Source organism: Corvus cornix, chromosome 4A (genome assembly GCF_000738735.6).
Source record: "Corvus cornix cornix isolate S_Up_H32 chromosome 4A, ASM73873v5, whole genome shotgun sequence".
Lineage (NCBI taxonomy): Eukaryota > Metazoa > Chordata > Aves > Passeriformes > Corvidae > Corvus > Corvus cornix.
The window spans coordinates 18,876,990-18,902,165 of NC_047058.1; the positions used below are offsets into that span (position 1 = coordinate 18,876,990).

The 25,176-nt window shown below is 49.3% G+C and overlaps 1 protein-coding gene across 3 annotated transcripts in view; it reads right to left on the reverse strand.

Annotated features, from left to right (window-relative positions):
* LOC104691716 (vascular endothelial growth factor receptor kdr-like) overlaps window positions 1–25,176 on the reverse strand; it is a 120,707-nt gene that overhangs the window by 26,211 nt on the left and 69,320 nt on the right. For 2 of the 3 annotated variants that reach the window (XM_039571845.1, XM_039571843.1), the window contains exons 12-19: window positions 17,820–17,928; window positions 11,296–11,589; window positions 9,743–9,889; window positions 7,628–7,753; window positions 7,429–7,535; window positions 6,174–6,309; window positions 4,834–4,938; window positions 2,446–2,562 (exon numbers count right to left, since the gene is read on the reverse strand). In XM_039571845.1, the coding sequence (XP_039427779.1) occupies window positions 2,446–2,562; window positions 4,834–4,938; window positions 6,174–6,309; window positions 7,429–7,535; window positions 7,628–7,753; window positions 9,743–9,889; window positions 11,296–11,589; window positions 17,820–17,928 (1,141 nt within the window). The remainder of the gene's footprint in view (window positions 1–2,445; window positions 2,563–4,833; window positions 4,939–6,173; window positions 6,310–7,428; window positions 7,536–7,627; window positions 7,754–9,742; window positions 9,890–11,295; window positions 11,590–17,819; window positions 17,929–25,176) is intronic. The other variant, XM_039571844.1, reaches the window with a different exon arrangement.

Genomic DNA, 25,176 nt, shown 5'->3' on the forward strand with positions numbered 1-25,176 from the left:
AGGATAAGGTGAATTCATGGGACTGGGATGTGGATAAACATGGATTATTATCAATCCCAAACAACGAGATTTTCATGTCCAGAACCTTTTTCTCTGGAAAAGGTCTGTACTTTAGACTAAGAGTTTGCACTTCAAAGGGAAAGTGCTGAGAGCTGCACTTGGCCTTGGGGAAGGAGCTCAGCAGGATTCCTGCCGGGCTGCATCCTCTGGGGCACAGGAGCAGGGCTGCCGCAGGCTCCTTGTCCAGCACTGCTGGGGACAGCAGCCAGGAGGGAACAGTGACCCTGGGACAGTGTGGGACAGGGAGAGGAGCAGCCTTTGGGAGCACACGGTCCCGCAGAAAGGGAGATGCTGAATTCCTGCAGTCAGAACCAAGCCCGTGGTGTTCCCTGTCCTCACCCCAGCCCTATGGCACTGTTACCTTGGGGCTCTCCAGGACCCCCAGCCCCTCTGCCTGCAGCTGGAACAAGTTCAGCCTGCAAACCTTGCAGTGGCTGCAAAAACACCAACCCCAAATCCCCAAATCCCAGTGGTTCCAGCGCTGACCCCAGAGCGCTGCTCACCAGGGCTCAAGGCCCCAGTGCTGGGATCTAGCTGTGCTCAAGAGATTTGGCTCTGAAGAACCCAAAATCCAACGTCCCTCATGGATGCCCTGAGGAAATTCAGATTCCAGAGCAGCTTTAGAGCTCTGCTTAGTGATTTATTCATGTTTTTGAAACGCTTCCTAGACATGGCCTCCCCATATTTTGTTCCCTCATTGTAAAGCACACGCTGTGCATTAGTTGTGACTGCTGAACATCAGACACTCCGCCAAAGTGTTAAAATCTGTTATTTGGTACCTTGTTAAAATAATGTATGTGCATACTTGATACCAGTCTCCATCAGGAATACATGGTTACATAAAGCCTACCAGGGGAGGGGAGAGCGCTGTGCTCTGCACTGGAATTTCACAGGAACTCGGATCCGTGTCTGCCTCTGGAGCTCAAGGCTGTTTTTCTTTAGTCTGCACTTGCACTGCTCAGAGGAAAACAAAGCAGTGCCTGCCCGAGGCTCCTCCATGCCCTGTGAGGTCCTGCTGCATCCCTCTGCCCCAAACTCTGCCCCCAAAGGTTTCCCCAGACACCTGGCAGGGAGGAGGGAGGGTTACCTCCCACCCAGGATGGGGCAGGCTGGAGAATGGGAAATCGGGGGACTCCTGGGAGAAGAAGTTTCTCAGAAAGCGGACAGTCAGAGCCTTTGAACAGTTCCTGGGGTGTGTCTTGCCGTGCAAGCAGAACTCCGGGGCTGCTTTGGTTAAGAACCACTGACCTCTGGTCCTGCTGCCAGGTTTGAGGCACCTGTTTGTCCTGAGCCACCTCAGGGACTGGTCAGCACAGGAGAGTCACCAGCATTCCCAGTGTTCCTGCCCCTCTGCTCACAGTCCCAAGCAAAGGCTCCTGGCTGCTGCATCTGAACCCTAAAGCTGGAGCTGCCCTTGCTCCCACATGAGCTTTTGGGGTCTGGAGTGCTACAATTTTTGAGAGTTCCCCATCCATGGCTGCTGGTTGCTGTTTCCTGAGGAACTGGAACTGCCTTGCTGGAGGGAAGATTTCTCCCCTGGCATCCTCCCAAATCTACCTCACTGAAGTTTTCCTTTTCCCTCCTGACTGGACAACAACTGTTGGAAACTGATGGTTCTGGGGTCTCAGATCTATGCCCCATCTCTCTCACTTTCCTCCCTTCATTTATTTCCTTCTGGGGCTTTCCTTGCCCTCGGGTCACCTAAACCTGTCCTGTGGGGATGGTTGTGAGGGTTCCTTGTCTGCAGTGAGGAGCCATCCTCGAGACCTGTTCCCCTGGAGTTGGAGCACAGTAAGAGGCACAGATGCTTTGTCTGGCAGTGTGGGAAGGGATGTTTTAGTGACAGAAGTCTGGGATTTACGGGGCCCTTTGTCTAAGTGCACTCTGTATGATGCAGGGCCAGCCCTGCCAGCTCAGCCCCGTGGAAATCCCTGCTCCTGCTGCACCCAGGGCTGTCCCAGGCTTCCTGCACATGGAGCAGAAACTGCTGTGTTTGCCTGGAGAGGGTGAAGTGCTGAGAAAGAGGAGGCTCAGGCAGCCAAGTGCTCAGCCTGGTGCATCCTCCTGATAAGGCAGGGAAGGAGAGGGAGAAGAAGCCTGGAAATGACCACAGGGAGGAATTGGGCACCTCGGTGCAATCCAGTATCCTCCTCCCTTCAGTGCAGAATCCCTTTTGGGAACAGGCTTCCAGAGAAAACAGAGGAGTGACACCATGGGTGGGAGAAGTTCAGGAGCCCTGGATGGGATGAGGCCACATCCTGCAGGAGCAGCAGCAGCTCTCCTGTGATGTACCTGCATTAACTGCACCACAGGCACATCTGAACACCCAAAACGTGTCTGCAAAGTGTTTTCTTTTTTGTTCCTGATTTACTGAGGACTCCTCACCTCCAGCTTTGGTGCAGGCTCCCAGCAGGTTGACCACATTCAGGTGATGTCCTATATGGATGAGGATCTTCAGCTCCGACATTAAAGCCTTGCATTCATTAGTAGTTGCACATTCTGCTTAAGATAAACAGGAAAAAAATCATCTTTACACAACAGGATATTTTTAACAGGACACAGCAAGATCCTGTTTATACTTCGAAACAAAACCCACCCAGGTTACTTGCAGTATCTTGGCTTTTCAGACTCTCACACAGATAATAATTCATCCGTTTCATTGTCTGCTGGCCTTTATGAAGTGGGATAACACTTTATCTTTTGGGTGACTCTTCCTTTCTCAAGCATGATTATGGAGGGTTACTGTCCCTTCCCCCAAAGCTGATCCCACAGAGCCTTTGCCAGGACTCAGTTTTGCAAGCTTAGCAAAGCCAACCTCTGCAAGCCCCCACAGCACACAGAACGTGTCCCTTCCTCTCTGCTGGGCTGTGCAGTTGAGCAGGACTTGGTTACAATACCTCAGGACAGGTTTTTCCACAGCACCGAGCAACATCACAGCACTCCACTGCAGGTGATGAGGAATCCACAGATCTGGAAGCTGTGTCCCAGAATGTGCCAGGGAATGCACAGCATTACTAAAGCTCAGCCCTGTAAGATCTTATTGACCCAAGAAATGCATTTTCCAATATCTGTGTGTGAGCCATGAACCTGACAGGGGAGGCACTGCCTGGCCAGTGACATTAATTTAAGGCAGGCACCTTCAGACCAGAAGGTCATTCAGGTGCTGCTTTACCTTCCCAGCCTTCTCTCCAAAACGTTCATGATGTATTTTAACAGGAAAAGCTTTGGCCTGTTTCTTTTGCCTCTGCATCATGTAAGATTTAAATATGAAGAAACAGTTTTGTAACAAATCACTGGGTGTGACAGGTGTAACCTCTTTATCTGTTTGTAGATTCCCCATAATCTTCCTCCAAACTGTGTCACAAAGAAGGAGCTATTCCCAGATTCCTTCAGTCAGCAGTGTTTGGAGCTGGGTGTGTCCATGGGTGGTATCGCTCCCGATTTCCCCTGGCACGTGCTGGGAAACGCAGCCAGCTCAGAAGTGTTTTAGATAATCCTGCACATTGAATTTTAGCCTTCAATCCAGAACAGACCCCAGCCTCCCGCATGGAGATGGCACACAGTGCTGGGATGGCAGAAATGCCTTTTCAATTCCCTGGATGGGTTGACTGATCCCAAAGAATCTGCTGTATTCATGAAAGCGATGAATTATGGGCACGTTAGCTGGGGAGGGGCAGATCAGAGCAGGAGGCACCTGCCTCCACTGGGGGAGGGAGGTGTAAAACCATGGAGAATCTGCCAAATATTGCTGAATATGTGCTGGCAGGACAGAGCTGACATGAGGATCAGTTGGGAAGTGCAGCATGGAAGGGAATGAAACCCCAGAGCTGTCCAGGGCAGTACGTTTTGGATGGAGATGGGAATATGTCTGGATCAGGGGCTTCTAGGATATTTCAGGGATCTGGAAGTGGGCATGGAACAGAAGATACAACAGCAGGAGAGGAGATGATCTGCAGGATGAGAATAGAGAGGGGAGACCAGAGCTGAAGGAGGTCCAGGGAGGTGACAAATGAGTGTTTCTGTGATTTCAGAGAGATGGGAGTAGCAGAGCACCAGGAGAGGCAGCTGGTGGCAGAAGCCAAACCCTGTGGCAGCAACGGCTGGTGGCATTGCAGGGGTTAATGGTGTCATGCAGCAGCGATGGAGCCGTGAGGGCCATGGGAGCATGGAGCGAGCCTTTGGAATCATCCTCAGGAGCAGTCACCAGCCCTGCCCAAGCAGGCAGTGAGGGGCTGAAGCATTCATTGCTCGCTGTCTGCAGAGGCTCTGTGGAAATCCAGCGTGGAAGAACAGGCTCCGAGTTCCCTCCTTCCCTCCACCGAGCGGGGAAAGCTTTCCTTCATTTCAATAATTGCAAGCAAGATGTCTCTAATTTACTCCCCTGGCACTGGGTTTTTTTCCAGCCCCTTGAACTGTTCTACATCTGGCCGGGCTGCGATGGAAGGCTCAGCTCCGATTTCAGGCTACCGCGTGTAATTACACCCTGTAATCTGTTTCCCTCCTCACCCCACAGACCTGGAAGCTGCTGTTTTCTTCCTCGAGGAATACGAGCCTTAATCAGCAGCGCAGCAAGGAGCCCGCTGCCATTTCCTCCCCCTGCATCCATCCATCCATGCATCCATCCATCCATGCATCCATCCAGGGTGGCTAATTGCTCCCACATGGAAACCCACTCCCTCCGCACCCTGCGCTCCTGGGAGCCGAGCACCGCGCACCTCACTGCCCCCGGCTTCCCTGAGCGGCCTGCGGAGGATCTCAGAGGGATTTTTGTACCTTTCAGCATTTTTACGGCAACTGTTTTGCAGGTTGAAGATTTATCAATGCCAAAAGCAGACGCCTCCACCACCTTCCCAAAAGCACCATGACCCAGAGTTTTACCTAGAGAGGCAAGAGTCGAGAGTGAGCCCAGGCTGCATCAGCCAGGAGAGGACATGCAACCTCAGCTGTGCAGGGAACCAGGCACAAGGCACAGACACAGTCACAGCAGCCTGTATCACGTCCTGCAGCATATGGATATCCAGGGGTCTCTATCCATATGGCTGGAATGCAATACAGCAGGGCAAAGAACAGAGGAGGGGAAATCAACCTGCACTCACTGAGGGCAGGGCTGATACCTGCATGGATTGAGGGACAAACGTTACCTGGGGCTGTGCTGGAGGCCAGGGAAGGCAGAGTTTGGGTTAATTGTGGCCCCCTGATCTCTCGAGAATCATGGAGAGAGCCAGCAAGGCACTCAGGGAGTCACAACCCTTTAACCCTTCAGTTATTGACACTGATTTGATGGAAAAGCTGCACTAAATGGAATTTAGGATGATAACCTTTATTTTCCCTTTCATTTGGATTTTCCTGCCTGTCTTATTATTATGTATTTCCTGCCTGCTGTGCTCTGAGGGCTCTGACCCAGAGTCCGGCTTTTTGGTTCTGCCAGTTTGAATCTCTGTCCCACCCTCACCTCAGATTTTGTGATTTTCGCCTGTCCTCTCCTCCTTCCATGTTTTCCAGCTTCAGCACCACGAGCACACACAACTACAGATATTTTCCCCGCACTCCTCAGTGCACACAGATGTTACAGTTTCACTGTACAAACACAGCCAGCTTTCCGCATTTCCTCACCCCATCAGCCAGGGAACTGAGCTGTTCAGTGCAATCTGGCTCATTTTTCCATGAGAGCTTTTTACAGCTCAAAGCTGAGTTCTGATGGTTGATAAGGAAGTGATTATTTGATGAATTGACAGATTTCTTCAAAAGAAAATTCACTTTCCCTTTTCCTCTACGGGAATGAAATCACACTTTTGGCAGGGACAGTACCTGGAGGTCCCTTTCTTCCCTGTCGAGCGTTTGGCTTCCCTTTTCCAAGGAAAAGAGGTGGTGATACATGGAAAAGGTTAAAATTCTAAGCCCCCTGTATCAGTGGCAGCTATTTGGACAGAGTCTTTCCAAATCCCTCATTTCACCCTCCCCTCAGGCTGATCTGAACTCTGTGATCCCAGATCCAAGGGTAGCAGTACCCTGGCACTGTGATAGGCTCTTCCTGGGTTATCCAACAGCTCCACTGCCATTGGGAAGCATTTGGAGCCATCCTTCCCCCCAGTTCTGACCCCCAAACCACTCACCCAGGCGCAGCCTGTCCCTGGGGAACTCCCATTTACTGCTGTCGTAGGGCAGGCGGTCACACTGCTCGTCAAGGGGCATCTCCTCTGGATCCATGATAATGGACAGGTATCCTGTTTTAATATCTGTGGCATCGGGCTAAAAACAGGGAGGGGAGAAATTATTCAGGGGATTCACGCTGCAATTCCAAAGGCAGGGAGCTGTCTGGCAGCCTGGGGAGTTCCCTGCCTTCCAGGCAAATTTATTCTGAGCCAGGAATGCATCACTGCAGCTTCCTGCCTCTCTCCGTTCTACAGCTGAGGCACAAATGTTTATGTGTGGCTCTCGCGAAGAGGCACTGATTGATGCTGGGAAACACAAAATCTATTGCTGTGTTCTACCTGGATCAGCCAAAGGAAATCACTGGTTTTCCATGGGAACTGCAGGAGTTGCACTTCCTGATGCATATTTTGGTATTTTCACCGTGTTTTGTTCTGCGGTCTTGATTCTCCACTTCATGACTACAACTTACTGCAATTTAAATTTGGTGGGAAGCTGCTGGAAATTGCTATTTCTGGTGCTGCTAAAGTGAGAAATTGTGGTTGGGTGGGTCTGTGAGCAGACTTGCACAGGTATGAAATGTAAGAGGAAATTCAGTGTTGTCCACAGCTCTGTTAAGCTGAGGTCAAGGATGAAAACATGAATTTAATCCCCGTATTTGCAAGAGGAGGGGAAATGTACTCAAATATTGGAGATCAGCACTGGGACTGCAGTTTGGTGAGAGCAGAGCAGAGAGCTGCGCTTGCCTTTCTGTTTGCTGGTTTTTTCAGGAAAAACAGACCTAAATTCCTTAAAACTTCACTGCATGTTTACTTCCAGAGTCACAAAAGGGAGGTGAAAAAAGAGCAAGGAAACCAAATCAGCTGTGTGGTTTGAGCTCATTTCCCAAGCAGACAGCCCAGGATCTTTGTTTAATATCTTTTAGAGACAAGTGCTGAAATCAAGCCCTCATTGTAGAGGATTTAGGGTATTTTTCTGTTATTCTCACAAGCCAGTTTGACTCATAAAGAGGGAGGAGCCTGATTTATCCTGAAGTGGATGGAAATCTCACAAGTGCAAGGGATCTGTGGAGAAGTCAACAGAAACCTTGGACTGAATTTTACAGGGACATTTTCCCCAGTTTTTCTATCATCTGCCCCAAACATTTGGCCCAAATCTCTGCTGTCACACTGAGCTGGGGCAGATCCCAGACGCTGGGCAGGGTGGGAGCTCTCTCACCTTCCTCAGTTTGCGAATGAAGAGGGTCAGGAGGAGCCAGAAGAGAGTGGCAGCCAGCCCTGTGCACACCAGAATGATCACCTCGATGTTGGATTTCTCCTCAGAACCTGCAGGTGAATGTACAGCCAGGTCAGAAATGTGTCCCAAGTCCCTGAGTGAGCCCACCGGAATATCTGCATTCCCTCAGCCCAGGCCTCACCTTGGATTTTGATGAAGGCTGATGTGCTGTCCTGGCCCAAGTCGTTGGAGGCCCGGCACTCGTAGAGCCCCTCGTCGTCCTTCTTCACTCTCTCAATCACCAGAGTGTTGTTTTCCATGGAAATTCCTGGTTTAAGGCATTTTGGTTAATGTTGGCACAATAACCTGCCTGCCAAAAATGCTTTTAGGAGACAGAGCTGAAGGACAGCTCCCATCCACGCAGGCCTGGCATGTACTGGTGTTAGGACACATTTTAATCCTGTGCTCCTCCTGCTCTGGCAACAACCTTTCCCTGACAAATTTTTCTTCTTCAACACCGGGATAAATTATTTGGCATCATTTCACCAACAATTTAGAGTGGGCAGAGCCTGGAAACTACTCCAGAAGTTAGCAAAGGGATGGAGGATTGGGGTCTGATAGCAAGAAGATGCACTGGGAAAAATGGGAACTCAGCGGAATTACTGGAGGCTGGGGGAAGGGGTGGGACTTCTAACATGGGGAACATGGAACTCAAGTTAGGCACATTCCTGGAAAAATAACTGTGTGGAGCAATCCTGGACTCACCAGCAGCCAGGTGCAGGGGGAAGAGAGAGGTTGCCTAGATATGACCTATGAGAGACTTTTCTACACTTAATTTCCCAATTTCATTGTTCCTGATTTGTGGCACTGCACTGAGAGCTCCTCTGTTTCTCTGAGGGGATGACTGGGGTAGGAATAGGGAAATGGATCAGGCTTGGAGTCCAGAAGGGAAGGACATTTGGAATTTCTGAGTGTTCTGCCTGTGAATCCTGTTGTTGTTAACAGGAGTTCTGCACACCACTTGCCATGCACTGTGCTGAAATATTTACCCTGAGGTATTTTTTCCAGATATTTCATTTATGTTTCCATTGGTTGGATGAGTTACATGCTTGTCCCTCTAGAATTATTTATAAAATTTCAGTAGCTGTTAAGAGTTTCTCTCAGAACATTCTGCTCTGAATTATGGATGATCCTAGGTTTCCTACCTAGTCCAAGTTGCAAAATTAAAGTCACAGGACCAGCTGCTGACATGGGATTCTCCATGATTTATGGGAGGACTCCGGACATACTCAGCTCTGCACTGGGGTGGCCTCACCTCGAGTTCTGGAGGCAGTTTTGGGCAGCAGACTATAAAAAAGACTTTTAGCCATTGGAGAGCATCCAAAGGAGGCCACAAGGATGGGGAAGGCTCTGGAGGGGCCTGGAGGAGCGGCTGAGGGCACTTGGTTTGTTCAGCTGGAGAAGACGGGACTGAGGGGAGACCTCACTGAGGTCTTCAACATCCTCCCGAGGGGCAGCTCCAATCTCTGCTCGCTGTGACAGCCCAGGAAAGGGCTGGAGCTGTGCCAGGGCAGGCTCAGGCTGGAGAGCAGGGAAAGGTTCTTCCCCCAGAGGGTGCTGGGCACTGCCCAGGCTCCCCAGGGAATGGGCACGGCCCCGAGGCTGCCAGAGCTCCAGGAGCGTTTGGGCAGCGCTGCCAGGGATGCCCAGGGTGGGGTTGTTGGGGGTCTGGCAGGGCCAGGAGTGGGACTGGCTGATCCTGTGGGTGCCTTCCAACTCAGCACATCCTGTGATTCTATGGCACAGAGCTGGGAAGGAACCCTGGGCTCAGGTGAGGGAGCTGCAGGCTCAGCTGAGGCTCCCTGCCCTGTGTACCTGCAGGGCTCTGTCCCCACAGAGCTGAGAGCACATTCCCATCAGTGCACTGGGGGAAGTGAAGGATGTTCCATATGCCATGGGATGCCCTGGGCCCCTCTGCTAGGTGACTTTGCTGCAGTGAATCGTGACCCGGAGAGCTGAGAGCTCAGGCCTGTGTTGCCAGACCCATCTGAGCAGCAGGTACAGCCTGGGCTCACACAAGCAGCCTGAGCAGCGCTCCCTGATTTCCCAGTGCTATGCTCACGTGTGCTGGGCTGGCTCTGCACACAGGAGCTTCCTCTGACCTCAAACTCCAAGCTGGAGACCCCTGCAGTGCTCTGACATCCTTGGATCTGTGTGTGCATGCCCTGGATCATGGGCACAGTTGCAGGTCCTGTGTCATGGTGACCCTGCCAGTCCATTACCCACATCCCACACGGTTCCGGGGAGCAGGACCCACCTGAGGCTGCTGAGATGGGGTAGCCGTTCTTCCTCCAGGTCACCTGAGGCTCTGGTGTCCCACTGACCTTGCACTCCAGCAGGATCTTGCCGCTGATGTTGACCTCCAGGTCCGTGAGGTTCTGGATCACGTACGGCGCCGCCTTCTCTGCAGCCACAAAGGGAAAGAGCCCCCAGTCAGCTCTGGGGAGGCACCTCCCTCACCTCACCACCCCTCCTTGCATGGCCTCTCGGGGCTGGGTGTGGCAAAGGTTTGGTTGATCAGTTGATCAAAAATCCCCCAAAGGTTCTGGGAGGAGTGGGGGAGTTGATTTGGTTTATTTTCACACTGCCTAAGCTTAAGTTTGGCTGCAGCTCCAACTCCTCATCCTCCGAAGAAAACGAAGGACAGGGAGTAGGAGGTGCACACGCAGAGTGAAGACAAAAAAAGAGAAAGGAGGAGGCAAAGAGGAAACAATTCTAAAGGCTTTATATCCTCCATCAGGAGTGCAGTTTTCTCCTTATTACAACCATGGTAACCCCCACTTTATGTTCATTTATAAAAGGTGCAGGACAGCAATGAATAAAATCACAAGCACAGCATAAAAAAATACCCCAAACCTGCAGGAAGGACAGAAGCTGAGGGGTATTAGAACATTGCAAAGACCTTGTTTGAATGGGGAGGGAAGGCAGGTTTGGAGGGGCATTTCCACATGTGTTCTCCACAAGAATTGCCTGACACGTGCCAGACAAATAAAAGACCCAGTCATTCTCAGAAGAATGAGAGCCTGATTCCAGTTCTCCATGGATGTATTCCCAGTCCAGCTGGGTTTTTCCCATAGCCCAGCTGTGTAGGTGTGTGTGTAGGTGGAAATCTGACTGACTGCATAAAAATATCTGCCAGGGGAGAGGAAAGGGAAGTGCCTGAAGGCAGAGTGCAGAGCAAGGCCAGTGCCTCACGGCAGAGGATGCTCACAGGTGGCCCTGGTGCTGTGGGGACCAGCCAAACCATCATCACTACCTAATACCTGGGTGAGAAATGTCCTGCCCTTTGTATTATAGCCAACAGAACCAGGCTGGAGGATCTTCAGGAAATAAAAGAGTTGGGGGCTTGGGTATAAGTAAGAAAATAATTATTATAACAAAGTGCATCCCTCTTACCCGGAATAAACGGCACATGCCACTTGATTTTACACTTGCCCAGGGACATTTGGGACCTGCTGGGTCCAAATCTACTCAGGTATCTCATCCTGGCAGCTGAGAGCGGGTGCCAAAGTCATACAGATCTGGGTGAGCATCCCAAGTTACAGTTGTGCTGTCAGTAAATGGTGGGTGATGCCTTTTGTCCTCGGTCAACTCTAAATGTGCACCCAGCATGGAGTTGGGAAGATGAAATTCTGCTGAAAATCACCTTTATGTGATTTCAAATATTTTATCCAAACCCAGCAGTGGCTGGGTGAGTGTTATCCATGTCAGGCTGTCAATCCACACTGAGTAAATACCAAAATCAAATCAAAGCAGGACCCAAAGCTTGTATTAGGACAGGTCCCAGTGCCACTCTCCCCCGGCACGTACCTCTGACCAGGAGCTGGCTGTGCTGCTCCAGCGTGTCCGTGCTGTTGTGCTGGTTCTGGGCTCGGCACCTGTAGAGGCCACTCTGCTCCCTCGTGACGTTGGGAATGAGCAGGGTCAAAGAGATGGAATATTTGTCCATTTTCCTGACCACAGAGGGGCTGGGAGCCGGCTCTGAGGAGGGGTAGTACCAGGCCAGGTGGGTGTAGATGTACTTGGAGGCCCGGCAGGTCAGCTGCACGTCATTCCCCACAATGGCCGTCACTTGGGAGGCTGTTTGCAACCCAGAGGGCACATCTAGGAGGAAGGGAAAACGGGATCGGTATTGAATCCCAGCTGAGAAGATCTTTGGCTGCCTGGCTGCTACTTGGGGGGTCAAATTTCCAGCGGTAATGGAAGGAGCCAGGTTTAATGAGGGACATGCTTGCATGTGGAAACAGGCACTGGAGCTGGGAATTAGGGAAGTGAAGGTCGCTCTCACTGCCCAGTGCTGACCTGTGCTAGTCCAGCCCTCAGCATCCTAAATCATCCCATCTCCAAGTAATGAATTGAAAGCTTATAAATAGAAGGAGTTAATGGACTGAGAGAGTTTAATCAGCAGCTGTTTCTCTCCAGGCAGATAAATGTGTTTGGGAGCTCTTCCCTCTCTATCTGCAATCAGGGCTGGAAAGTATTAATTGCAGAGGAATAAAGAATCCATTCCCATTCCTCAGGAGCAACACCTTCTTCCCCACTGAGCAGTCTCCTCAACTCTCTCTTATTCCAACTGTGCCAATATTTATTTTCATCACCTGTGCCTTGGTGGATATTTACTTGATCACTGCTGGATTAACTGATCTAATGATGTCCAAGTCCTTGAAGCCCTTAAGTTTAGTCACGACTAAACTTAACAGTCATGACTCCGACCTAGCCACGAAAGAGTGAGCTGTTTCTTGCTATATTTTTAGTAACTTTTCACTCCAGAAAAAAAAAACCACAACAGTTTTCCTGAAGTGGTGAACTGAATCCATTTGAAAACAAGAAAAACTGAGTGGAAGGCCAGAGCCTGCCCTGCAGACACATTCCTGCAGGAGCTACCAGAGACCTGCAAATAAATTTGGGCTGGAAGATACTCTATTCCCTTTTGATTTTGTTGATTTTAGGGACCTATCCACCTGAATGAAAGCTCATGGATAACCACAGTGACCTGGAATTATTCTGCTGTCTGTTAGGTCAGGATTTTTAAGCAGCTGAGAGTTCTGAGGAACCTCTTATCAATGTTACCAGGGACAGGACACCTTGGGAGGGCTCACTCTGGGCCACCTTCTGAACAGGAACAGGTTTGCCCTAAGTCTGAGAGATTATTCAGAGCCAAGCTGTTGATGAGATGCTTCCTCAAGCCAGGATGAGCTGGGTGGGACTTTGAGAGGGACAGAAGTTAAAGCAGAACAAGCGTGCACTGCACCTGCCATCTGCAAATTCCACCTGGAATTCGGCCAGGGGCTCCACTACAAAAGGTTCTGCAGAAGCTGCAGTTGAGCACAAAGAGTGAGGCTGCTGAAATAACCAATCTGCCTTATAATAAACCATATATTCTATAAAATACAGAGCCCTGGAGGAGCTTTCAGATGTGATTAAAAGTCTCTCTTCTTCACGAGTCGCCTAGAGTAGAACCCATGAGCTTTTGCTTCATGGTTTTTAAAGACTGGCACCAGAAATACGTCACAAAAGATCCAAAAAGAGAAGAGAACCCCTCAGGCCACAGCTCTGGAAATTGTTATTTTTCTCTTCTTTCCTCGTCCTGGCATTGCAGTTTGCTCTCTGCAGGGTGTTGTTAGGCTCAGTTGCTCTCTCTTGGTGCCAACTGTGTGCTCAGGCTGCCTTGTGTAACACATCCACTCCTCACTCCTCATGTCCTGTGCTTCCAACATGTCCAACTGCTGCTTGTCAACACAGGGGGAATGTCTGAGGCCACCAAAACCTCTCGAAATGGGAAAATGGAGAGCCAGGGAAAAAAATGGGATGTGGCACGAGCAGCGTTTCAGCATCTCCTGAATCTCTCAAAACGGGGGACAAGTGCTGCATCCCTTGGCACAAGGTGCTACCTTGGGCATGGTACAGCTTGGGCTGGAGCATTTGGGTGCAAATTCCCAATGAATGGGATGTGTCCATTCCCAAGCCCTGAGCTGGGAAGGATGCTCCATAGTTTTGCTTTGCTGCTGGACTTGGAGGTTGCCAGGTTTTTTTTCTACCAACTTAACATTCTGGGAGCAGAGGCCTGGCTTGTTTTTCTTATCATTCCTTCTTCTGACATTTTTTATTTAGCATTTTGAATATTTTTAGCCAGAACCTGTGCTATTCTCTCCCATCTTGTTTGCCTTTCAAGCAGCTCTTTCAGCTCCAATAGAATATTCATTGATTTTCATTGCAGTGGAAGGAAAAAGACAGGGGGGAAAAAAAAAAGTTGCTCTCTTCTCTCTTTCCTTGCTCTTCTCTCTCTTTTCTCCTCCTACCTGGATTATCAGGGGAGTGAGTGCAGCTTGGAGAGCACATTATAAATCAGTTCATCCCTCAGACAGCTTTGCTTACATAATCCTGAACCTGAGCAGTGATTAACTTCCTCCTTCTGAACAGATACCGTGTTTTAGAAGGCTCCTAATAAGTTGGCTAAAAGAATGCACCACGGGGGCCTTTTCCCTTTTATCAGCAGTCACCAAACATTTGTCTTTGGTTTTGTGTTACAGCATAGTAGCTGCGAATTTCCCTCTCCACCTTGCTGGATTCCAGGGCAAAAGAGGGAAAGAAGCCATCGGGGAGGGGGGGGAGGTAAAAAGGCAGCATAAATCAAAAGCAAGTCTGTCTCCATTTGTATTTAAAAGGAATTAATTGGTTTTAATTTCCTGTGCTTTGCACAATAATCTGTGTAATTCAAAACTTCTGCTTGTACCCAAATTCCAGCCCTGGGCCTGGCAGGGGGGGTGCCCTCAGGAGCAGGGATGTAGGGAAGGGTGAGCCCCACTATGTGGAACGGTGCTGCTTGTCAGCAATCCTGTCAACACGTCGGCAATGAGCAGTTTGGAGTGGTACAAACTCCTAGAACAGCCCAGCTCATCCATTGTTCTGCTATCTGAGAGCAGATTTTTATCTCCTGCTGGAAATGCAATATTTTCTTTCGGGTAGAAATCTTTAACTCCATTTTTCTCAGTTGTTTTGGCAATCAGATAAACCCTTGAAAAAAGGGCTTTGGTTATTATTTGTTGTTCTTATCATAATTCATTTATATTCCCAGAACAGTCAGAGTTTTCAGAGGGGTGGGATCCCACTTTGCTGAATGTAGTGCAGTCAGACAAAGGCTGGAATTTGATTTACTCTGGACCTGCAGCCCTATAGAGCTGCCCTCTCCAAGGTGCAGAGCAGAGATTAGAAGGGAAATTCCACTTGCTCATGGCAGAGAATCCCTGCAGGAGACACCAGGGCAGCTTTTCACTGCACTGGGGAGTTTGCAGCCTGCCTGGAATGTCCTTTGGAGCTGGAGGTGGACAATGACATTTCTGAGCATCTGCTGGCTCAGCCAGGGCTTAAACGGGAGCTCTGGAGTCAGAGCAGTGGTGGGAAAGGCAGGCAGGGTCAGATCTTGATTGGATTGAGACAAAACAAAAATCCTGGAACAAGAGTTAGGCCAGGGCACGATGGAGAACAAATCCCTTTAGGAGAGACTCCAGAGGGCTGCAGAGGGACAGTGACAGTCAGGACATCTGCAGGAGGGGCTGTCACTGCATGAGGAGATTTCTCATCACGCTGGACCCCTTATAAGGTTTGGATTCTGAGTGATCTCCAAACCCTGCCGACCCTTCATGAAATGAACTCTGCTGGCAGAGAAATTATTTAAAAATAGAGCCCAGTGCTATTTCTGGTGTCCGTGGGAGTTTTTGTGGGGGCTCTGCAGTGGAAGAACAAAATGGTTGCTGACAATTATTCCACAGGGATAAATTAATTTTTCTGAAATGAAGGTGGTGGTGGTGAAAACATCAGACTGAAGTGAGCACATTCCCAGAGAGCAGCCTGGACAGCACCTGAGGAAGTATCCCTGGAACACTCTGCCATGGCCTGGGAAAACATCTCAACCCTGCCCCAGTGGAACAGGGGTTTGAGGGAGTTGAGCCTCTGTATCACCTTCAGGTTTCTTACCAGGGAGAAGTGAGTTCAGCCCAGTTCAGCCAAAAGGTTTGACAGCAGCTCAGGGAGCCCCAGGTCATTGATTGGTAGGAGATAATGGGAGAGAAGCTCTTTAAAATCAACAAATTGCTGAATTCATTGTGGGGTGCCACAACTTGCAGCTGCTTTGCAGAGAGCTGTGAAATGCTACAGACATTTCCCAGATGTCCCAAAGTCCCACGTGTTGCTCGTGTGCTCTCAGGCTCTAGCGCAGCCTTCAGCTCAGCCTTCAGGCTCAACCTGCCCAGAATGAGCCCCCTCACATTCAGAAAGTGACCAAGTTAGAGCCTTGTGCTGTTGGTCTTCCTCTGTCTGGAACCTCACATGTCCCTCAACATTGAGACAGGAGAAAACTCCTGGGGGGAGTAACCTGGAGCCTGCTCCAGCTGTTCCAGCTGTGAGGACAACCTGCAGAACTGTCCCCACAGCCTGGCCCTGCTGGAGCAACACTCAGAGAGGACTCTCCTGTGGAGGAATCCAGCCTCAGGTCACTGCTGCTGTTTTACTGCTGCAGCATGACCCACTTTAGCACCAGGATGGCCACATTTAGAAAGTTTTCATTCCTTTCTAATCCAGAAACACTATTTTTAAATACAGCCCTTCCAAAAGCCAGTCATGCTCGGTCAGCATCTGCCTCTTCCCCGGAACAGCACAGACTCCCAGTTTCCCCTTCACAGGCTGGAATAAGCCTGTCTTGCCAAGCCCTGTGCACCTCCTGGTCTGCTTTGGTGGAAACATTCCCACCAGAACCACTTCAGTAATTTCACCCAGTGATTCATTTCCTTCATAATTAAAACTGCATGATTAAAACACTTGTGTCTCAAAGCATTGCTAGATGGATGTTAAAAAAAAAAAAAAAAATTGGAATATTAGCTCACTGTGGGTGGAAAAAACCCCTACATATCTTTATTCCTAAAATAAACCAGAGTTGTGCAAGGTGCATGGGATGATCCAACCCTTTGGATCTGACCTTATCCTTGTGGCTTATTGAGTTGCTGCAGCTTTGGGTTTAGTCACCAAATGTGGGAGTTCTGTGAAGAGCTTGGGTAACCCACCCAGACATAACAGCTGGAAGAATTCCCAGCAGGACACTCAACACTTGGAAGTGGTGAGGTGTAAAATTAATAGCTGGTCTTCAGCCTGCCTTGGACATGTTGGGGACCTCTGATATCTAAGCTGTATCTCCCCAAAGTGCACCTTGAAGGGCATTTTCCTAAGTAAATAAGAGTTAGAGCTTTGGGAAATATCTTTTGGAGGCTGAAAGCCTCTCCTGCCCCCATTGGGGCAGCACAAAGGAGCTCTGCTGGAGGTGAAACCTTTCCCTGCATAGCACCAGCTTCGTTATTGTTGGATGGCATTTCTCCTCCTGGCACTTGTGTGTAACACCAATGGGAACAGTGTTTGGTGAGCCCTTTTTGGACAGCAGGGTTTGAAAGGTGCTGGATTCCTTTGGAGCAATGGAGTCAAACAATCCAGGAGGGAAGAGAGATCCCTGCCACGAGCGAGCTCTGCCCTCCCAACTTTCTCCACGGACAAGGAACCAAGCAGTGAGAATCAGACATTTACTTTCTGCACTCTTTGTCCTAAAAATCGATATTTTGATGCAAATCCTGCCAGCCAACATCCACTCATGCAGAAAGTGAGTGCAGAAATGTTCCAGTTTTGTTCTGGGTGAGCACTTGAACAAGGCTGCCCCTGGACTCTCCTCTCTTTTTGAGCTGCCATCTCTGCTGAAAGAGTTATGTAGATCTTGATCTCACTCCTAAAGAATTCCTGTGTTGAAAGGTTAAGCAGATATTTGTTTGGATTTGTGTTCTTTGGAGAACCTCCTCCCTGCAAAAGGGCACTGCGAAGGCCAATGGCCCAGGCAGGGCTCCAGTGTCACTGTGCAATCAGCCCAGGACGGGGCTGGATCCTGGCCTTGCTCACCTTTGCTGTGGCTGCTGATTTCCTTGGAGACCAACCTTTCCCCTGGCTCAGGGAGAGGCTCCAGCCCTCTGGAAGACCACAAAGGCCTCAGCTTTGCCAGAGGTTTCCCAAGGACAGCACTCAAATGTCACCAGTGTTGCTTTAAGACACAGAGAGAGGGACTTGGGGCTGCAGCTGCATCTGGAAAGGGCAAAGGGACATCGGGTCTGATGCTGGACATGTGCAACTGAGCTGGATCCTGCCTTGTGTGGGGTGAGGAGCCTGGGATTGCTGGATTGGGAGTGCTCCAAAACACAACACACAGAGATGGCCAGGAGTCTGAACCAGCGCTCACCAGCCCCGTCAGACTTCCAGGGAAATCAGAGCAGCAGCCTCTGCCTTGGTGTGGTGTTTCTGTTGTTTACCTGACACGTAGAACTCGATGCTCCTCTCCTCCTCGCCCACCTTGTTGGAAGCCATGCAGTAATAGAGCCCCGAGGCGCTGCTGTTCTCCGTGGTGAGGGTGCTCACGATCTGCCAGGAAACAGAGAACAAGGACTGGCTCTGAGGGTGGGGCAGCCCTGGCAGTGTGTGTGGGAGGGTAGAAAAACTGTTAAGAAAGCTGTTTCTATTTAATAACAGGTGAAGGTCCCAGACAAGTGCTCCTACTTGGTTTTTGTCTCACATCATCTTGACCCAGCTGATTCTCTTCCCTCCTCAATCCTAAACCTTCCCCTTCCTTTTTTCCCCGTCTCACCCATGAAAAGCAAAGTCCTCCTTCAAGACACTGCCAAGGTCTTTGTGTGACAACATCAGCAAGAGGCTGAACTGAGGAGCTTGGAGGATCCATCCAAACACAGTCCCACATCCATCTATTCTCTTTCCTGCCTTTCAGCTCTGGGGTATGTGGGGAATATCCACGTTTGCATGGGAAGCAGGTGATTCCTATGCATGTGGTACAAAGAGTATTGCAGGATTTTGCTTTTCCCCTCGGAGAAGGGAGGGAAGAGCATGGCCTGGGAGTCCCTTGATTCCAAGACTGTTCCTTGGAGCCACACAGGACTCATTCAGCAAGGCAGGAAGCTCTGGAGAAGCTGCCAGTGCTGCAACACTTGGCAAATGCAGAAAGGGAGGATCAGGGAAAAGGAAGGAGCACTTGTCCTGAGCTTCACCCCATGGGAAAAGGAGGTGGTTCTGTTACTGCTGGGGCTGAACTCAAACATGTCCTCAAGAACCTGTGTTCCTTAAACGTCCCAAGGCTCTCGCTGGTGAGGCCCAGCCATGTAGCACTGCCCTGTCCCTCTCAGGCTCACACAGGAATATCCGCAGGCTGTGGCTTTAATTATTCCTTGTATTCCTTTGGACTTAGCAGGAAAACTGGGCCTGACCCACCAAGACAGAGATGTTCTTGCAGGATTGCTCTGCTTCCCCTGCAGCCATTCACCTGAGGAGCTCTGAGCCCTCACATTTGGAACAAATATGACTTTCTTTGCCATCCTCTCTAAGGCCTTTGAGAATCAAAACTTATAACACCCTCTGGCCCTTTGTCCTTATCTCCAGAGAGCTCTTTGAAGTGCACAGAAGCATCTCTGGACTTTCTTTTTAATATCCTAAACTAAATTCGCACAAGACATTCCTTTGCCCTGCCTAAAGCTGCCCCATGAGTGTGTCTATAGCTGTGTGGGATGTATTTTCTGAGTTATTTAAGATTTGCTGAGATCTGGCACTTTAAATCCCGCAGGGAAATGAGTTCCAAAGGTTTTGATCCCATGTGCATTTGACATTCTAATGGTGAGCATTTTCAGCAGAGTAAGGGGGTGAGTGGAAAAGGCTTTACTTTTCATGGGCACCAAACACAAGAACAGGGAACCCCCAAATTTAGGGGTGAAAAAGGAGAGCAGCAAACCCAGCTCCCTCTGGTGTCTACCACAGAAAGAGCTGTGCACTCCTGAGCGATTTATGATGTGAAAACAGCTCTGCCTTGGCTATAAAAGCAGCCTGGCCATAAAAGCAGCCTGCTCCTCCTCCTGGTGCTGTCCTGGAGCAGTGGCCCGATGCCACAGGCTGTGAACGAGCACATGTTCAGAGCCCTGAGCAGCAGCCACTGCCTTTGGAATTCCTGCTGAATCAGGACCAACATCTTTGTTCTCATGGATCTGAGGATTTCATGTTTGGGAAAAGCCAATGTAAATGTCCATGCTGAGGACAGGAGGGGATACATTTGGACAGCTTTTTAACAGCAGTTAGTCTTCCTAAGTGACAGCTCTAGCTGGGAAGTGGAGGATAACGCTGTAGAGCCAGTCAGAATCATAAACTATCCATTTTGGGACACGTCCAAAATGTTCGGGGTGACACTGGGGCTCTTCTAAACACTGATGCAATGCCTCAAGCTGCTTGGTGGCCCAGAGGTAAACGCTCATGAGCACATACACACACAGATGCTGACATCTCCAGCTCCATAACTCAGGAAAGGTCTGGTGGGGCAGTGGGAAAACCAAAAAAAAAGAGCAAATAGCTATCCTGAGACCTCACTGGGGCTAATCTCAGTCTTGTCTAGATATGAAGGTGAAAAAGATGGTAAATGACAGTGGGAAACAATCTGGGGACAAATTCTTGGGGGGAAAAAAACTACTGAGGGATAGAGAGAAAGTAATTTTCTTGTTTGGATGCTCCAATCGTTGTCGTGCACTTGGATACCAGCTCGTTACACACCTGAGCACCACAGACAAGGCACTTTCCTGACTTGGCCCTGAACTGGCACCTCCCAGAGCCCTCCAGATTGTGACTTTTAAACCAGCAGCATCCAGCAGAGATCTTCACGTGATCCCAGAGCTGGCAATTCAGGATTTTGAGTGATTATCTTGTAAGATGAATCCCTTGGAAAGATTGTGAATCATTATTTCACTCCAGCTGTGTGCTCCTGGGTAAATCCCTGAGCCTGACAGCCCAGTTATCTTTCCAACATCTGAAATAAAGTTCTCAGTGGTCAAATTAACCTAATCCTGATAGGTTTGGTAGTTGAAATTTGAAATTTGTGAGTATTTGGTCACAGTGGCAGGTCGGGATAGGGATTTTGTTCTTCTAAATGCCATCCCTAATGAAAAACTGGTTTGAACTTGAGCACCCAAACTCAGGGATCTTCTCCCATTGTTAACAGTGCAAAGTGTTGCTCTCTGCAGGGGCACAATCCCAGAATCTGAGGACCTTTAGTAGACAGTGGAAAAATTCTGAGGGAATATTCCTGTGTGTGCTTAGTCCATGCACCTGGAGAAGCATTTTCCACTCCTGGAATCAGAGCCAGGGTAGAAAAGCTTGAGACATGTTGGAATGAGTCCAGAGGGGCCACAGAGCTGCTCCCAGGGCTGGAGCCCCTCTGCTGTTGAGCCAGGCTGAGAGAGCTGGGAATGTTCACCTGGAGAAGGGAAGGATCCAGGGACACCTCAGAGCCCCTTGCAGGGCCTAAAGGGGCTTCAGGAGAGCTGCAGAGGGACTGGGGCCAAGGCATGGAGGGACAGGACACAGGGAATGGCTTCCCAGTGCCAGAGGGCAGGGATGGATGGGAGATTGGGAAGGAATTGTTCCCTGGGAGGGTGGGCAGGCCCTGGCACAGGGTGCCCAGAGCAGCTGGGGCTGCCCCTGGATCCCTGGCAGTGCCCAAGGCCAGGCTGGACATTGGGGCTGGGAGCAGCCTGGGACAGTGGGAGGTGTCCCTGCCCAGGGCAGGGGTGGCACTGGATGGTCTCTAAGTCCCTCACACCCCAAACCCTCTGGGATTGCACAATCAAGGCAGGGCTCACCCCACAGCTGCTTCTCTTGCCTTCTACCCAGAAAACCCAGAGCGCAGCACTCTCTGCTAAGCTGAATAATGATGCTGTAATTGCCCTAAAACTTTGTGTCTCTGCACTGAAAATACCATTAATGAACTATTTACAGCCTGGAAATGTGCAGTTTCCAGTTCCCCTGCCACGTCCCCAGCTGCCAACATGCTGCAGCCACAGGTGGCTGTCCCAGCCTCAGCTTCTGTGCAGGCAGCACTGGGACCAGGCTAATTAATAACAAATTATTGGCATGTAGTGTCTAGACATCTTCCTAGTGGGAGCTGGATGGGATCCTGGCAGCTCACTGCACACCAAACACCACACATCCCAGTCTGGACTGCCTGGGTTGGATTTGGAATTAAGGGCTCCATTTCCTATTTCTTAACCCAAAGGCCACCCAATACTGTGAGCCCGAGGAAGGGATTATTAGCTAATAAATAATTACTAGGAAAGAATAAACTAAGTTTAAAACTCAATAAGCAAAGGAATAAAATGACTGATCTCTGAAGAACAGCTCTGACAACTAAATAGAGCTTGCTGCTGGGAAAACTCCTAATGGGAGAGTTCAATAAAGTCCATATGTAATGTTCCTGAACTGATAAAAATAACTTATTTTAGAAGCAGCCAAATAACATTCCCCAGCCGTGCACCATGAGTGTTTTAAGACATCTTGTAGTAAGGACAGAGCAATGAGACCTTTTTTAAGCTGGAGCCAGCATGAATTAATATCTCTTGTTATTCCTTGCTTTCTCTTTGCTTTGTCTAATCCCTCCCTCCGAGAGCTTTAATTACCAATTCTTCCTCTTTCACTTCGTTAGCTGCCCGTGGGCGAGGATGAGGAGGGGAAAACATCAGTGGAAAACTTCTCAGCTGTCTGACTCTGGCAGAGCTGGGCTGGAGGTGGCTACAGGGAGATGGAATTATAGGAACTTCACCAGGGACCCTGCACAGAAAACATTCAACTCGCTCCTAATCCATCCACTTGAGTGGCACACAATAACACTTGTTTGCAGAGCCTGACAATCCTGATCCAGGATCCGAGTTCATTCACTCAAAACACGCTAAAGGATGGACTGAGGACGAGTGATAAGAGAAGTCTGGGAGCTGGCTGAGGACTTGCAGCTTTGCTCCCACCTCTGGCAGGGGGTGTTTCTCTCCCTGGGAAAGGGGAGCAGCCAGTGCCTTCCTCAGGGTGAGCAGAGCTGTGCAGTCAGGAAAGGTGCTGGACTGGCCTGGGAACTGGGCAGACTGGAGGTTTGAGGTGCCTCTGGAGGAATTGTGGCATGGAGGGACTGCTCACCTGGAGCAGGTGGGTAAATCCTGGCTAGTCCTGAGCAATTACCACCCCCTGCTCCTTCCTCCAGTGACGGCAGCTCTGGAATTCAGGAGCCAGGGAAGACAAAGAGCCAGTTCTGACGTCCCTGCTGCTGGCCAGGCTCTCACCAGACCCACCAAGGACAGTGCCATGTGCTCCTGTGCCTGGGCAGTGCCTGAAACACCCGGGCTGGTCTCCCAGGGGGTGCTGCTGTGTCCCAACCCCGTCCCTGTGGCTGTGCCCCTTCCCTGGCACAGCCTGGCATGACAGGGCTGGAGGAGCTTCCTGAAGTGACAGATTTGAACAGCCTGGCTGAGCTGCTCACACACTTTTCACCACACACATCCCACTGCTCTAATGTAGTCTTTTTGTTCCTTCAGGAGGGCTAAACTTGGCATTTTTGGGTCAGTTTTCTTGAGTGGTTGTGAATTTCACCAGCAGAAATGTCCACGTGGCCCGGCCACTCTCATATAGACATGAAAGGGAGAAAAGAGATGAAAAGAACCCCCCAGTGGGACTGAATTATGCATGAGCCTTGCTATTCTCCTCTGCTGGTCTCAAGCTCAGGCCAGTTTGTTATTTTGCTAACAGGAAAGAAAATAAAATAGCAACCTAGCTCCTTGTGACTTGAAAAGCCAGGCAATTCCTGCAGTCACGGGTGTTACACCTGGTGTGAAAAAGGAGATTCAGAGCAGCCACGCAGTGCTTTAAATCCCAAAGTGAGTTCAGCATGGGCTCAAAACCCCAGGGAGAATGAACCCATCCCAGTGCAACTGCCTCGACCCCTGTCGGACCAAAACTTCACTGAAACCCATCATTACCTCAACCATAACCACACACTTTTCCTTAGGAATGAGACTCAGGCTTAGGAAGGCAGGAGGAGGTGAAATTCACTTCTCTGTCTGTGGAATACTCATGGAATAATCATTGTGAGGATGATGACAAGAGAGCTCGATTTTACATGGCACTTCTGTCAGGAGATGTCTGAAGAGCTTCATGTGATCAAAGAGCACCAGTGGTTTGCTGAAAAAAACCCATGCTTGCTGCCCTGCCAGCTTGCTTTGGGCAACTTTCTGCATCTGATGATTCCAGGGGAGTTATTCCCATGTTTTTAGCAGCTCTAAACAATTAATGCAAGTTTTCATATATCACTGGACCAGCTTTTATTGCTGCAGCTCCCAATGGTGAACTCTTGGTGCTGACAAATCCTAGAGCCCAGGTGAATTCCACCTTCTGCCCAAGACTCCAGTGCTCATGGGACTGGCTCAAATCCCACAGGAAAATCCCAAACCTCAGCTAATCCCAGGTTCCTAACACAGCTCCTGAAAGCTCAGATTCCAACATCTTTATTATTTCATCTGCTTGGTCAGTGCAGATGAGTTATTTGCTGGGATATGGTGGGAATGGATTGGGCTGTTTCCTGTCTGTTCCATTCCTGGTGGGAATAACGACTGATAAAAACTCAAGGAAAAGTCTGAAGACTTTTTCCTCAGTGTCTTTTTTTAAAATGATATTTTTTATTATAAAGATTCCAATTAACACAGAACCTTGGACTTCAGAAAGGGGGAAGGACAGGAATTGTCTGCAATGTAAGCAGGAAGACCAAGTGCTGAATGCTGAGATTCCTATAATTTAGTTATATTCATTTGAATAACTCTTAATCAGGACATAAAAATTAATAGAAAATGCCTCAGACTGCGTTTTCAGCCAGGGAGAAAAATAATTAATATCCCATAAATTGTACAATTATGCAGCTGGTAACTTTAATCATGAAATATGTAAAAGCTGAAGTTAAAGGGCTGTTAAAGGCTGAGCTGCAACCCTTTAGAACACATCTAAAAATGAACTCTTGGGGATGCCAGGGGAGTGCAGAAGGAGCAGAGGTGGCTGTGCAGGGCAGAGAGAGGAGCAGTTGGGGAACAAGGAGATCTTTGAGGACTCCACGGGGTCCTGGTGTGGAGGTTCCCTCGTGGTCCTCACTTCCACGATTCAGCAACCAACAAGTATTTTTTGAGCCACAGCAATTGTGAAACCCTTCACTTTTATATGGGGACTGAAAGAACTTGAAGAGTGATCATAAGACACAGACCAAGCTCTGGGACACCAGATCATGTATTTAGACAGACTATATATCTATATCTATATCTATATATCTGTGGAGACAAACAGTAGCCCTGAGAGTTTCAAAGCTCTTGTCAGCCCATGAAGCAACAAGAAAGTCTTAGAAAAAGAAGAAGCTTGGAAGGTAAATGTCACCAAACTCCATTTTTAGAAATAATTAGCACTTTTTAGAGAGCTGCTTTTACCTAAGATCTAAAATTCTTAAAGAATACACTAAAGCCAGATCTTAAGGGGCACTATGCCATCTAAATAAATTCAATTTATAAATATCTCCCAGCAATGGAAAAACTCAGGAATGAGAGGCGAACACTGATTTTCTCCTTCCCAGCCCAAGCTCCATGTTTTCAGAGCTCTGGTTTGGATTATGTTTAGAACTGGAAAGTCTCCCTGAGAAAGAGCAGATGGCTGAGGCACTGATCCTGACAGATGCTGATTTAGTCTGGATCAAATCCAGAAGAGCACTTTAGCTTTGTGCTTGACTTTAAGCACAGGAGTAACTCCAGAATTATCCCATGCTCAAAGGTGAAC